Here is a 13,864-nt window from a genome sequence, read left to right on the forward strand (position 1 = left end):
GCGTAATAGCTTCATGGTGCCCGCCTAGTGTACGGAGCACTAGGGTCACAGCACCACGAGAGCAGGAAGGGCGCCATCGCGTTACTGTGCGTTGGGACGCTACACACTGTTCCAGACCCCTCGCTCCAGGTCATTAGCGTCGAAACACATGAGGAACCCCACCGTAAAGGTGAGAGGCACAAACACTACTACGTATACACTACCGACCCTACGCTAGTGTAGTTTTAGTGTAGTGTACTGCACTCACTAGTCCGTACTGTGTGCACTGTACCATTCAGGAGATTCCTCGGAAGGTTCGAGCTGCAATCCTCAGATGCTTGGGCAGATCATCGCGGACGACAATTGAGCTTCCAGAAGCTCGTGAAAGCCGCAAACGAAGACACTTTCCGCGGACGTCAGCAGATGGCGCGGGGTTCCTCCTTTTTTTCACCAATTGATGGAGGGGCAAAGCCCGAATGCACAAACGAAAAGAGTCCGCAGGACCAACCGATAAATCGCGATCTTTGGAAATCCGACGTGGATAAGGAAGGAATATAGGGGTGGAAACAGGGCACTAGCAGGGGTGCAAAGAGATTTGATCGGTATCATTGGGAAGAATGTTCCATCCGGAATCCAACTCTCGGGCGAGCCGGGAAGCTTGAGGCCAATATGGGCCATTTGGCGGGCCTGCCGGCCTTTGTTTGCCCTTGTTGAAGGCCCCCTGTCTCCTTCATTGGACCCGAAGAAATGATATTATGCCCTGGACTCTGGGATATCAGCATTGTCTCTAAACGGGTACACACCTCAATCGCGGATTGATGAGCCAAATACGGCATCTCGGTCACATTTGTGTATCCTTCTCGAAGTATCGAATTCGAGCTGCAACTAGAACCCTTGCAGGTCTCCCGGCGATCTTCGCCTATCCAACTTTTCCTTTTGTTGGTTTGTTCTCTCACGCTCTTCGGGGTTCTTACTTGTACTACGAAATACCAGGAGTTAATTTTCTCCATGTCCAGTAATACGATTACAATCCCTCTTCGAGGGATGAGTTGCCATCAATGTTTCGCATATATCTTTGAAGTACTTTCTTCGTGTAAGAGGACCACTACCGGAACCCCGAGTAAGGACCATCGACCGCAAGCTTTTTCTCCCTCGAAATGACGGTGAAAAGGCCTGGCCGAGCAAGGGTCTCCGCTCACGAAAGATGAATATTCTCGGCATTTACCCCTGGTCAAGGCATGAAAGAAGGACCCAATATGGCAGTCCAGATGACTTTTTCGCCATTCCTAATCTGAGATGCTGATCCCTGATCCGAACAGGTGGCGCTTCTAGCGACCCTCAATGGATGGGATGGTGGACTTTCCCGACGGCACGGGTCGCAAGGGTAGGTTTTTTATTTTTCCTTCCCTCGAAGCCACTTCTTCGTAAATGACTAGAGTTCGCTATTGGTGTTTTACGAAGTATCAGAATTAAGGGGCGAAGAACTTGAATTGGGTGTGCGCCCTGCATTGAAGAGGGAGAATGCCTAGATCTGGCATCCATCGTCAGCCATTGAATCACGAATGTGCAAACAATCTGCTTCGTAATGTCTATTCACCGCTGTTGTGCTTCCATTCTTTTTACAGCCAGCCCCCTACTTGCAGAATAACCCTTGCTCTGCATTTCTGACAAGCATTCGGGTGGACACGGGACCCATTAAGCGGTTTCTATCAATCCTTGTAGGCCTCTTCAGGGTAAAAAACTTGCGGCTCCAAATTTTTACTTGGAATGTCGAATGTCGGTGTTGAAGATGCGGGACTGGCAATCGGCGGGATATGTACGTGAGAGAGCATCCATATGTACGGACATGGATGGGCCTGACCTTGAGCGGTGATGACTTGTCCACGCAGGATCCACCGTCAACCACAGAGATCGGAGAGACCAGATGGATGACATGCTTCGGGCTCTCTGCTCCGACAAGATCCACCCCGGTCATCACCGCCTGTTTGAGAGCGAACGGAAGAAGACGAATGATGCCAGATGCTGCCATACGCCTTTTTTCTCGCCTTTCTCGATGGGGATCGATCTACATGTACTCGTAGGATTCGGGCATCTGCAAGTATCACACCTACTTTTCGGCTCCTCTCTGCTTCGTGCTTGCTGTTGCGGTCCTGCCTCGACCCCTGGCAGTAGCGGGTCCACGGCTTCCTTCCGGGAGGTCTCTCAACAATTCTAGTTCGGTGACGGTCTCCTAACCCAGGCCGTTCGTCCCCCTATCGAGCATCCACCCACCATCTCAAGAAGCGGACTGCAGGACGGCCGGAACGCAAGCCGAATCGAACAACCCCCTCCCTCTTGGATTAAGTTCGGGGTGTTTACCCTTCCTCCGCCCAAGGAAATGTGGCTGGTGGACTGTGGTGGGCAAAATTGTTAGGGCATATCCCCTTGCGATGCCCTCAGGTCACCATGCATAGCTTTTGCATTGAGACCACACAACACTTTTTTTTTTTTTTTCCTGCCAATTGTTTCACTTGGTGTGAGTGCTACGTCCATGTGATTCCTCGAATAGATTCGGGAGACGTAGATCGGTGACGCATGTGGTTGATTCTTACGTCCGTCCGCTTTCAGCTGTACACACGAAATCTTCCCCAGAGGGAGGGGCAGAGGCAATAAATGGCGGGGGAAAAGGGTGTGAGATATGGTTGGGCGTCCAATATTAGAGCCAGCCTCGGAGTGAGAATGAGATAGTAATACCCCTCCCCCTTCCTGGATCTCGACGTGGCTAAGAAGAGACAGTGTTAGACAGCAATCTCGACAAGGGACGGCAGAATCAGATATCGTGCCATGGCCAAATGAAGCTCGTTGACGTGAGTTTGTCTTCGGAGAGAAGCCGAATATGGGGGGAGGGGACTGTTTGCCTGTCTTATCTGATTGAAATATCTTCAAGACATCAATTGATAAATATATATACGTGCGTCTCATTCAAGGTCAGCAATACGATACAACCACCAAATCCGCCCATCTATTGCGTGCGGGAAGTGAGTATCTCCCGCTCTCTTGTCCGTGACCAGCAACAGCGGGCCGTATTTACATGCATGTACAGCAGGAATGGCCCGCTGCCCCGTTGTGTCTCTCTACATCCCCTCTCTTCGCTTCGCTAGAATGGCCGACATATGTAGACTCCCACCACATGTCTGTCTAGGCAGAGACGCACACGCACCGCCCAATGCAAAGTCTGTGTTCTTCTGCCCAGTTCAGGACACGTCTACGGAAACATGGAGAGAGCCTGCCGGTTGCCCTGCTGTGCGACACGGAAGATCCGACAGCCACAGGAGCCGCTCGGGCCCTCGGGCGAAGATGGGAACAGAAAGAGGGCAGGGAAATAGAAAATTAGCTCGGACACTCAAAAAAGAATATGACGAGACGCACCACATATCGATTTCGTACAGAAAAGAAAGAAAAAAAAAAAAAAAGAAGGGAAAAAAGGAAGATCGGAAAGTGAGAGGGCGGGGGAGGAGGGAAGCGGGGGCATAATCTGGGGTTGGTCGCACACACTCTTCTCCCCAACCATCCCCATTCCCATCCACGTATAGACGGGTTTTCCCTTTTAGCCCCAAATCCAGGTTAAGTAGCACAGGCAAGAAAGGACCGAAGAATAAGTGTGTTGGATATAAGCCCGAAAGTGATGTTCGAATGGATAGATCAAGATCCGTCCTGTCCCGCTCGTTCGACTGTATCAGCCTCTGGTTCGACGTCGATCATCAGTGGGTTGCACGGTCCCTTAACTTCGCTTCTACCGGCAGAAGCAACTATCCCTCTTGTCCTCCCCTGTTTTGTCTTTCGCTTTTAATTTTTTTTCTCCCCCTTCTCCTCATGCTTCCTTTGTTCCTTTCCCCGTCTGTGTGTTGGAGGAGTCCTATGCGACGGGACGGGAAGAGACCAGGGGAGTGATCGGGAAGAGGGGAAAAAAAAAAAAAAAAAAAAAAAGAAGAAAGAGAATAAATACGCGACACAGATCGTAGGGAGAAACGAGAAACTGGGGTATGCATCTCACCACAATCGGCCGTGGTGGGTCGCCGTGTCGGAAGAAACACGGCAAGACCAAGTCCGCGGGAAAGAGGGCATAAGAAAAGCGTTACACTTAAGACCAACATCCATGGATGTCTCCAAGTTGCTCGCTCGTCTCGAGGTAGGATCCAGGCGCGATCCGCTGCCCCAAGCCGTCTCTGGTGCTCCCATCGCCGTGTACCTTGAGCGGAGGTGAGGGGGATTCCACTCGGTCTCCCGTCAAGTGGTCCGGAAAGTGGTGCCGTGAAGATTCCAAATCGGCTCGCCATGGCCAGACGATGAATGCATGAATTGGAGACCGGGCAGGCGTTCGGGCTCTGAGAGATGGTGGTGCCCGAGCGAATGACGACGGCGTTGACCCCTAACCTCGACGCGAAGGGGGGTCATCTATGGGCGGATGATGAGAGAAAGCCCCATGCCTTGGTTTTCCTAGCTCGCCTCCTGGTGTTTCTTCAAAATCGATCCAGGGGCGAGCCTTCCTGCCGGTTCTCTGGTGCCATCAACATCAGAGGTCGCCATGGTGTCCTCCTTGGAATCCATCAGTGGAAGGCTGACAAGCCTCGACCGGTCAAGGATTCAACATTATGCTGCGGGAAAAATGGCATTTCCACACAGCAGAATGAAACCCAGAACCGTCAGTTATCACCAGGAGTTTTCAATGTTGTGGGCAGGGCAGGGAGAGAAGGGTCGCAAGCGAGGTGGGGAGGGTCCCATTGAATTAATCCCGTTAAAACGAATCGAGCTCCTCCCCCTATTCTTGCTCGCTAATGATATTCCCACTAGAATCAGTAGCCCGGCGAGAACCGACACTATTGCCCTCATCATCTGGACGCTCTTGCTATGCTTCGTACACTAGTTGTTCGCATCGCATCGTCGTCCTTTGGTAGAGTCCCGAATGGCATCACCTACTGCCGAGAAACATCTCCGCCCGAGGTTGCTCGGGCTGACGGTAGCAGTGCATTGCCAGGCGTACAGGTCTTACCACTGGAATAGGGCATTCTCTAGCCTTTTCTGGCATTGTGTAGCGAGAAGTTGATTGATTGATCAGTGTGTTGTGTTTCTCTCCTAGCTGGTACCACCTCAACGCTGCAACCTGGCGAAACGTAACCTTGTACATCACAGAGGAACGGGAACGGAGCATTGATGGCCTGCCTCTTGTACTATGTACTTATACATACATACACGCAAATTATAGTGAATATTTTAGTATTAGTTACAACAGACACAGCCGTTATTCTGACAGAAGGCGCCGCCGGCCGTTGACGAACAATTAGCGAAGAAGGGAAAAGGACAATTGAGAAAAGGAAAGAAGGGGTAAAATCCAGAGCAACCCACCACTCAGACTGCTAAGATCGCGCAATAATCCAATCCAGTCGAGATCGAATCCTCGTTAGTCCCTCGTCTCCCTTCGCCCCGCCTCCTGATTCATTTCTGCGTCGTCCAGAGAGGTACGTGAGTACCCAGGAAAACATTATCGCGACACCAAGTCTCTTGCTACCTGAAAGAGCCCCCCAAGTTTTTCAACTACTGACGCGGACAGATAGCAGACAGACAGACATACACCGCTCCGCTCAATGCTGTCGGTATCTATCGAGTGATTTTCTGTCTTGGAATCGAGCCCCTTAACATTTTTGCTTTCTCCTTGGAAGGTTGCTCCCCACCCCCGCCCGCACGCCGATGAGGTTGTGTTGCTTGGCCGGGTCTCCCCCCATAATACCGTAGGTAGTGTATTGTAGTGTGGTGTCCACCACAGACGCTTCACAACGCTACTTTGTACGCTACGCTACACCTGGTCTGGCTTGCTACCACTATCCTCTTCCAGACCACCCTTGATTGAAGAACACCGGCCCCTCACACCTAACCCGATCCTACTACAACCACAACAACATAATCTCCCAAACCACCACCACCACCACCACCGCTGCCATCTCAGGAGTCGATCGCCCTCTTCAAACCCTCATCTTGCACTCGCCGCGAACGCTTCCCACCCTCTCCTATATTCGGCTTCTCGATAGAATCGTGCTCTCGGCCGACATCAATTTCGTCAAATATTGCGCCGATGCTTGCAGGGCTGATGGGACGAGCTATGACCTGAAATCCGTCCGAGGCCAGGCCCCATCACCCCTCCCCTCTTTCCAACAGATCTACCGCCGCACCATCATGCTCACGACCGACACGGCAGCGCCGCCTTTTGACCAGGGTTACAGTAACAATCCGTACAATTCGCGCAATAAATTCTTCAACGATCGCTCCTACGACCCTTCCGTGCCAGTCGACTCGTCCCGAGCGGCGTCGGGTGTCCCAAACGACCCCAATTCACGCTACTACGACTACGAATCTGCCTATTCAGCCGCTGCCGCCTCCTCTTCGCTCATGAACGGCATCGTTGGGCCCGCCCAGCCGGGCGCGATGTATGTCCGAGCTCTCTACGATTACGAAGCTGACGATAGGACGAGTCTGAGTTTCCATGAGGGAGATGTTATCCAAGTTATCAACCGCCTCGACAGTGGCTGGTGGGATGGAGTGATTAACGGTGTTCGAGGCTGGTTCCCAAGTAATTACTGCCAGGTCATAACAAGTCCCGACGAACTTCCCGATACCATTCTGCACGCCGCTGCCGCCGACCATGCGGACGACGAACTGGTCGAGGAAGGCGAGGCGTACGAGGAGGAGTTTGAGGATGACGAATCGGATCCGGATGGCGTCGACGGCCTGCCTCTCGAGGGCATCGAGAGCGAGGATAGGTCGAGGTCGGATTTCTGGATTCCGCAAGCCACACCCGACGGCAGGTTGTTTTACTACAATATGATGACAGGCGACCGCACGACCGAGCTACCCCTCGAATCACCCAGCTCCTCAGCCGATGCCGGGCCTAGGGATCGGAGCGGCACGAACGTTTCCATGCCTGACGAGACACGGCCACCCCCCGAGATGATGGCAAGAGGAGGCTTGACACGAGATGAGGAACAGGATTCCGAGGCGAACTCGGCTTCCGAGATAGAAGGAGAGAATATTCTCGCTGGCCCACGGGGTGCTTTGGTATGATTTGCTCACTCTCGTCTTCTCTTAACCCCTCACCCACTTTCTTTCTCTTCACTTTCAGTCCCTTTCATCAAGACATCCGAGAAAGAAGAAATTAATTATGAAATCCCATGCGGTCATCGCTAACTTTCGTAGCTTCGAAACCAGAGCTCGTTCAACGATACACTCTCACCCTCGGTCTCGATGGATTCCATCAATGGCATCTCCCCAGTCGCTCGCGGTAACCGAGGCGATCCATTTGCGAATGGCGTGCCTACCGGTCAAACACCCATGATAGCTTCCGCTACCTCGTTTACTACCTCACCTTACTCCCTCCCAGCTACTACTTCCATCCCACGATCCTTCTTTGATGACGGCCAGACCCCTCCCCTGACCTGGACTCGCCTTGTACAAAATATGAAGAGAGCTATCGACCGGTATCGCGAAGCGATAACCAGCAACCGCCGATCCGAATACGTAGCCCGCGCCGAAGACATATCTGACCACCTACGCCTTCTCCTAGCTGCGGGTTCTGGAACAACAGATAACCACTCTGGCCAGCCGTCCATCATTTCGCAAAATAAAGCTCTATATCCTCACTTTAGGGACATGATGTCCAAATTCTCCAAACTCGTTATATCCTCCCACATCGCCGCCGCTGACTGGCCGAACGCCGAGTCCGTACAAAAGTGCTTGATGGAAGCCGAAGGTGTCTTCCAAGGTGTCTTCAACTATGTAGAAGTAGCGCGGCAACAACGAGGAGAGGAGATCCCCCGTCTCTTTCCCGGATTCGTTATTGGAAGCAATACCGGCGGCAGCTGGCAGAACAATGGCTTAGGACCCCGGGATCCGATTATGACCAACTTCCTTGATGACGATGAAGGAGTTATGGAACCTTCGGCGATTTTGGATGCGAAGCTTCTTGAGAGGCTAGATGAGCTCAAACGTATGCTTGTTTCGAGCATCCGAGAGCTTGATAAGCAGCTGGTCATAACGGACAAAATCGTAACACCCTACCGGCATGAGCTCGTCGGAAACAACGTCTGCACTGCTGGGACTAAGGTGCTGGAGACGTTCAAGCCTTGGATCGCTATGATCGAGTCCATCGACTTGTCAGTTCTGGGAAACACCTTCCAGACCCCACAGCTAGCCGACTTCAGCACGAACAAGCAAAGTTTGTACGATAACCTGTCGGATTTAATTCTAGGATGCCAAGCGGTCGCGGGTCCTCTTGCGGATGAGTGGGCCGAAGTACACGGCGAGGCGCTGGAAAACCGACTAGAGTATGTAAGGCAGTGTGCCAGGGCGCTCGAGACTAACTCGTCACACGTCGGTTTCTCACTGCAGCTCCTCTCGGAACAGGTCCAGATTAATCTCCAGGCGCAGCAGAACAGCATGAGGCAAAGGGAGGACCAATTGGTCCGCGAGCAGCTCCAGAGGTCCCAGACCATGCCATACGGCGGCCAGCCCCAGCGGACCGATTCCCGTGCTATGCCGATACGGCAACCTCTCTTGCAGAGCCAATCGTTCGGCGGCGATCTTGATCCTACCGCGCCAGGGAACTTCCGGAAAGGCGACTATAGTAGCTCTAAGCTTAAGAAGATCCTCGGTGAAGATCCCTCGGCTGAGGCTGGCATGGGCATGGGGGCTGGAGACGATACGCCACCATACCTCCGACTCGACTACGAACACGAGATCGCGTGGGAATTCAAGACCCAACCCCCCACCGTCAAGGGTGGTACCCTCCCCGCTCTCGTGGAGCAGCTCACTCGTCACGACAAGCTGGATTCTGGCTTCACGGACACCTTCCTACTCACGTACCGATCATTTACAACGGCCCGAGAACTGTTCGAGCTCCTTGTTAAGCGGTTCAACATTCAACCGCCCGAGGGCCTAACACAGCAAGACTACGAAGTATGGAGGGACCGAAAGCAAAAGCTCATTCGGTTCCGAGTGGTCAAGATCTTGAAGAGCTGGTTCGATAACTTCTGGATGGAGGATTACAACGAGGAGTCTAGGGCGCTAATTCGCGACGTGTACAACTTTGCGAGGGACACGGTCAAGTCGACGGAGACTCCCGGCTCGGCGCCACTCATGCAGGTCCTCGACCAGAGGCTCAACGGAAAGGAGGTCGGCGTCAAGCGCATGATCCAGACTCTCAACCAGAACAGCCCTGCGCCCATCATGCCGAGGAGCATGAAGAAACTCAAGTTCCTCGACATCGACGTGACCGAGTTCGCCCGCCAACTGACAATTATCGAGTCTCGACTGTATAGCAAGATTAAGCCTACCGAGTGCCTCAACAAGACTTGGCAGAAGAAGGTGGGCGAGGGCGAGCCCGAGCCAGCGCCGAATGTCAAGGCGCTCATCTTGCACTCTAACCAGATGACCAACTGGGTTGCGGAGATGATTCTTGCGCAGGTCGATGTGAGGAAGCGAGTCGTGGTCATCAAACACTTTATCTCCGTTGCTGATGTGAGTTTGATCGTTCTAATTTGCGCGTCCCTCCACGATTGTACTAACCTCTGATAGAAATGTCGTGCTCTGAACAACTTCTCCACTCTTACCTCTATTATCTCAGCCCTTGGAACTGCGCCCATAGCACGTCTGAAGCGAACTTGGGATCAGGTACCCCAGAGGACACAGACTGTCCTTGAATCTATGAGGAAGCTCATGGCCAGTACCAAGAACTTCGGTGAATACAGAGAAGCCTTACATGCGGCGAATCCACCTTGTATCCCTTTCTTTGGTAAGTAGCTCGAACGGCGAGATTCAGACATCCATCCGGTGCAACAAGTGGCTAACATGAGGGTTTCCTATAGGCGTCTACTTGACCGATCTCACATTCATCGAGGACGGTATCCCCTCCATCATCAAGAAAACGAACCTCATCAACTTCTCCAAGAGAGCCAAGACGGCCGAAGTCATCGGAGACATTCAGCAATACCAGAACGTCGGCTACTTACTGCAGCCGGTGACGGAGCTCCAGGATTACATATTAAGCAACATGCAAGCGGCTGGAGACGTGCACGAGATGTATGATAAGAGTCTCCAGGTGGAGCCTCGTGAGCGCGAGGATGAGAAGATTGTTAGGTATGTCTTTGTCATCTTTGTCATGGAGTAAAGGTTTTCAAGGCTCTTTGGTGTTCGGTATACTGATTATCCTTCTAGGGTGCTGGCTGAGTCTGGATTCCTTTGATCAATGACGGGTAAATGGCCTGATTTTCGACGATCGTATCGATATGCTTTGAAAGGGCCTGTGCTGCACAGGGCAGAGATGCCATGTCGCCGGCGATCCCTCGATTTGCAACTAGTGGGCGCTGGCTGTGGCTATCGCGGGGTATGGATACGCGGCATGGGCGACACGAAATCGACGCCCGTGTCGAGCCGAGATACTGGTCGATATGACCTAGGCTCGACGCCCCTCCATGGCAGAGAGAGACCTCTTCCAGTGCTCTTAGCCTCGGAGGTGTGTCCGGATGTGAGAATGAAACCTTGCGGACTGAGCTAGTCGGAGATATTCCGACGGTGGGGTGCGCCCAGGGTCTTGCGGGCAGAATCTGAAGTTTGATGGTGTGTTCTTGGTTTGGAAAGCAATGGACTATGAGAATGAATCATGGCTTTGACGGGTACGGGAAACCTTTCGGTAAAGGGACGGTGGGAGCTTTTTCTTCTTCTTCCTTTTTTTTTTTTTTTTCCGGTCGGGACAAGACTTCTTCACAGCACGGAAGAAACAAAACAAGAAAAAAAAAAAGACACGATATGACCAAACATTTCTTCTTCATGTATGGCACGAATTGTTCTATAGCTTTTTTTGCGGGTGTTGTTTCGGCGGGAACTGTTTAGATCATTCTGGGACTGATGTTTACTACTTATCGTTTTTTTTTTTTAACCCTTTTCTTGTGCATTGCGTTTCTGTGCTATCTCCCATTCTCTCCTTTTTGGTTAAAGAATAAGTTCTCGTGGGTTTTGTTGGGGGTTTGGGGTGTCTTGTCTTGTGTGAATATAACTTCGGTTTTATAGTGAAATGTGAGGTATGATTCTATCTCGTCTTTGGATGTGATCTTGTGCTCCCTGAGTAGAACTGCCTGGACGACCATTTATATCTGGAGATGGCCTTCATTGCCAGATACTACTGCTCAATGTCCTTCTTTGAAATAGGGCGGATGGTCGCCTGCCATTAGGATTCACTTCAAGACGAGACGAAGGAAAATGGGGGTTCGCGGCTTGAACCTGGAAGATACCGCAGGTTCGCCGCTCCGCTACACCACCTAGAACGGATGACGCGCCATGGCCATCGATAGACGAATACGAGACGAGTTTCTCAAGATATGGTGTAATTCAGAACTCGGAATGCTGCGTTCACATCCGCAAGTTCGCTCGTGAGATCAAACGAGGATTAGATATGGTGGTAGCGGATTGTTGCCTTTTGCCTCAGGGCTCTGGCCTTAAGTCTAATACGCAGACTAGCCAGACCTACGGAATATCTGAGATAAAAGCCTCTAATTACAAGGTAAGGTAATCGCATTTTCTACCTGAGAGCAACGTGGATTTGGTGGTTAATGCGAATATGTCCATCAAGAAACCAGGATAGTCTCCCGCCTTCCTGGGCGTGACAGGTGCCCGCACTTGGAGGTGCATCCAGCTTAATCATCCCGCCCACGTGAAGATAAGGCGGACAACGACACTCCATCGCGATGATGCGGCTCAACGCCAAGTCACAAGGCAACACCGAAACTCGCACCATTAAGGCATCCAATATCCGACCTCTCACCCCCTTCCCGATACCTTGCGACATATAATTTTAGCCTACCACCACCCATGAGGATACCTGGATCCTAAGGACTCCTACCTCGCACCCTTTCCAACCGATAAGGGAGCGGCGCAATCCGACATCGAACTCACCCCCTCGATCCGATCTGTCGCGCGCGTTCACGCCCCCCAACGCCGATATGCCAGCCGACAGTGACTCTCGTAAGAGTACGCATTGAATTTACCGCCTTCCCTACGTACAGTTTGGGCGACGTTCGTTGATGGAAAATTGGGCTAACTGTGTCTTTACGATTCTTCGAATAGGCGTCGATGCCACCATCAAGGTCGCATCGAAGAAGGACGGCAAGGAGAAGAGCAAGAGAGGCGTTTTGAAGCTTAAGAAGATACAATTGAAAGCGACGAAGCTCGGAGTATGGACGGAGAATATCTCAGCTGATGGTAAGTGAAGGATTGTCGTCCCCCCCTCCCCTCCTTCCCCCGCAACCTCGCATTTTGCGGCGCATTCCCCCCAGTCGAGCTAACGCGATGTGGATTTCGGCACAGAGGATAAGAAACTTAAGGCGACTGAGGCATTACCCTCCCCCGGCACTAATCATGTCGACGACGACGAGCAAGAAACCTTTACCCTAGGACGACCCGTGCATGACGCGCCCGAGATGGAATCGTGCAAACACTGCAAGAAGAACGTGCTGAAGTCCGGGGCGAAAGAACACATCGCACAGTGTCTGCGGGTCAAGAAGGAAAAGGCTCTGCGGAAGAAGGAGGCGAGGGAAGCGAGGGAGCGCGCGAGGGAGGCGGCGAGAGAAGAGGCGAGGAGGGCGGATGAAGAAGCGCATGGCGGAAAGGGCGACGACGATAGCGACGACGACGATGACAATAAGGGTGGGAAGACTTCGAAGGGAAAGAGCGATGTTGGGAAGGGGAAGAAGCGGAAGGCTGATGGGGAGGCGGAGAAGGGTCCGTCGAAGAAGAAGAAGAAGGAGGAAGTTAAACCCAAGGTTGCCAAACCGAGAGGTATCCTAACCCATCCCTACAAACCCGGAAAAAGAGGAAGAGAAAAAAAAGGCTTAAAGCGAGGGTGGTTTTGCTAATGTCATTGATTCCAGGACCTGTTGATGTTGAACGCCAGTGTGGTGTTATCCTTCCGAACGGCATGCCCTGCGCGAGGTCGCTTACGTGCAAGAGTCACTCGATGGGAGCGAAACGGGCTGTGCCTGGTAGATCTCTACCATATGACATGCTACTTGCCGCATACCAGAAAAAGAATCAGGCTAAGCAGCAAAGTGAGTTCCAAGCTGATGTCCAATGCATTTGCCGCCGTCGCGCCTTCGCTAACTGAAGTTCCTATTTACAGAGGCGGCGCTGGATGCAAACGCTCCTATTGAGGACGAAGATGAAAACGCCGGCCAGATCGACTCGGACGAAGAAACAGCCAATGTCATGAACGCCCTAAGCCACTGGAAGCCCCAGCCTGTACTGCCGCCCGCCGTTCTCCAGCCTATTAGGCGCACGTACCAGCTCGCGCGACTCCACGAGCAGCTCCAAATGGCCACCAATGGAGGCCGCACCAACATCTTCAAAGTCGTCGGGTACGGTCCGCAGAAGCTTCCCGATGGCAATCTCATGGATAGCGAGGATGCGCAGGGTGAGCCTGACACCGTGATGTTCCCGACTCATACTAGGACGCCGAGCTTTGGGATGCAGGGGTCGCGTCGGCCATCTGTTACTAGTAGGGGATAAGCGTGTCGTGTTGATCTCGATGTGTTAAAGGTGATGGGGCGGTTGTGCATCTTATCTGTTCCTTTTCTTTTCTTTTTGTACGATGATGACTTGGGTGGAAGCGTAGGCATTCCCTTTTCTTTTCTGTCTTCTTTCATGCGGCATCAGGCAAGCGGCGTTCTGGCATTGCGGAGAGGTACATCGCGGTTTCATCCATTGGGAGTAGCGACATGTATGTATTATCATGAGGGTTTAGGGACGAGAGACATGTGCTCCTCGAATAGCGGCGAAATCAAATTGTTATTTTCAGCCTTCCTTCGCTCGC

General features: G+C 52.3%; 2 protein-coding genes across 2 annotated transcripts; both read left to right on the top strand.

Annotated features, from left to right (window-relative positions):
• Nucleotides 1–6,186: 6,186 nt before the first annotated feature.
• Nucleotides 6,187–10,246, top strand: SAPIO_CDS5391 (uncharacterized protein; the record flags this gene model as incomplete). Its single annotated transcript, XM_016787728.1, has 5 exons — nucleotides 6,187–7,065; nucleotides 7,216–9,522; nucleotides 9,580–9,796; nucleotides 9,870–10,140; nucleotides 10,219–10,246. The coding sequence occupies 5 exons, from the start codon at nucleotides 6,187–6,189 to the stop codon at nucleotides 10,244–10,246; spliced, it is 3,702 nt and encodes a 1,233-aa protein (XP_016642743.1).
• A 1,753-nt stretch (nucleotides 10,247–11,999) lies between these two features.
• Nucleotides 12,000–13,560, top strand: SAPIO_CDS5392 (uncharacterized protein; the record flags this gene model as incomplete). Its single annotated transcript, XM_016787729.1, has 5 exons — nucleotides 12,000–12,021; nucleotides 12,124–12,258; nucleotides 12,364–12,834; nucleotides 12,927–13,103; nucleotides 13,175–13,560. The coding sequence occupies 5 exons, from the start codon at nucleotides 12,000–12,002 to the stop codon at nucleotides 13,558–13,560; spliced, it is 1,191 nt and encodes a 396-aa protein (XP_016642744.1).
• Between the last annotated feature and the right edge of the window lie 304 nt (nucleotides 13,561–13,864).

Source organism: Scedosporium apiospermum (assembly GCF_000732125.1).
Source record: "Scedosporium apiospermum strain IHEM 14462 chromosome Unknown SEQ_SAPIO_0098, whole genome shotgun sequence".
Taxonomy (NCBI): Eukaryota; Fungi; Ascomycota; class Sordariomycetes; order Microascales; family Microascaceae; genus Scedosporium; species Scedosporium apiospermum.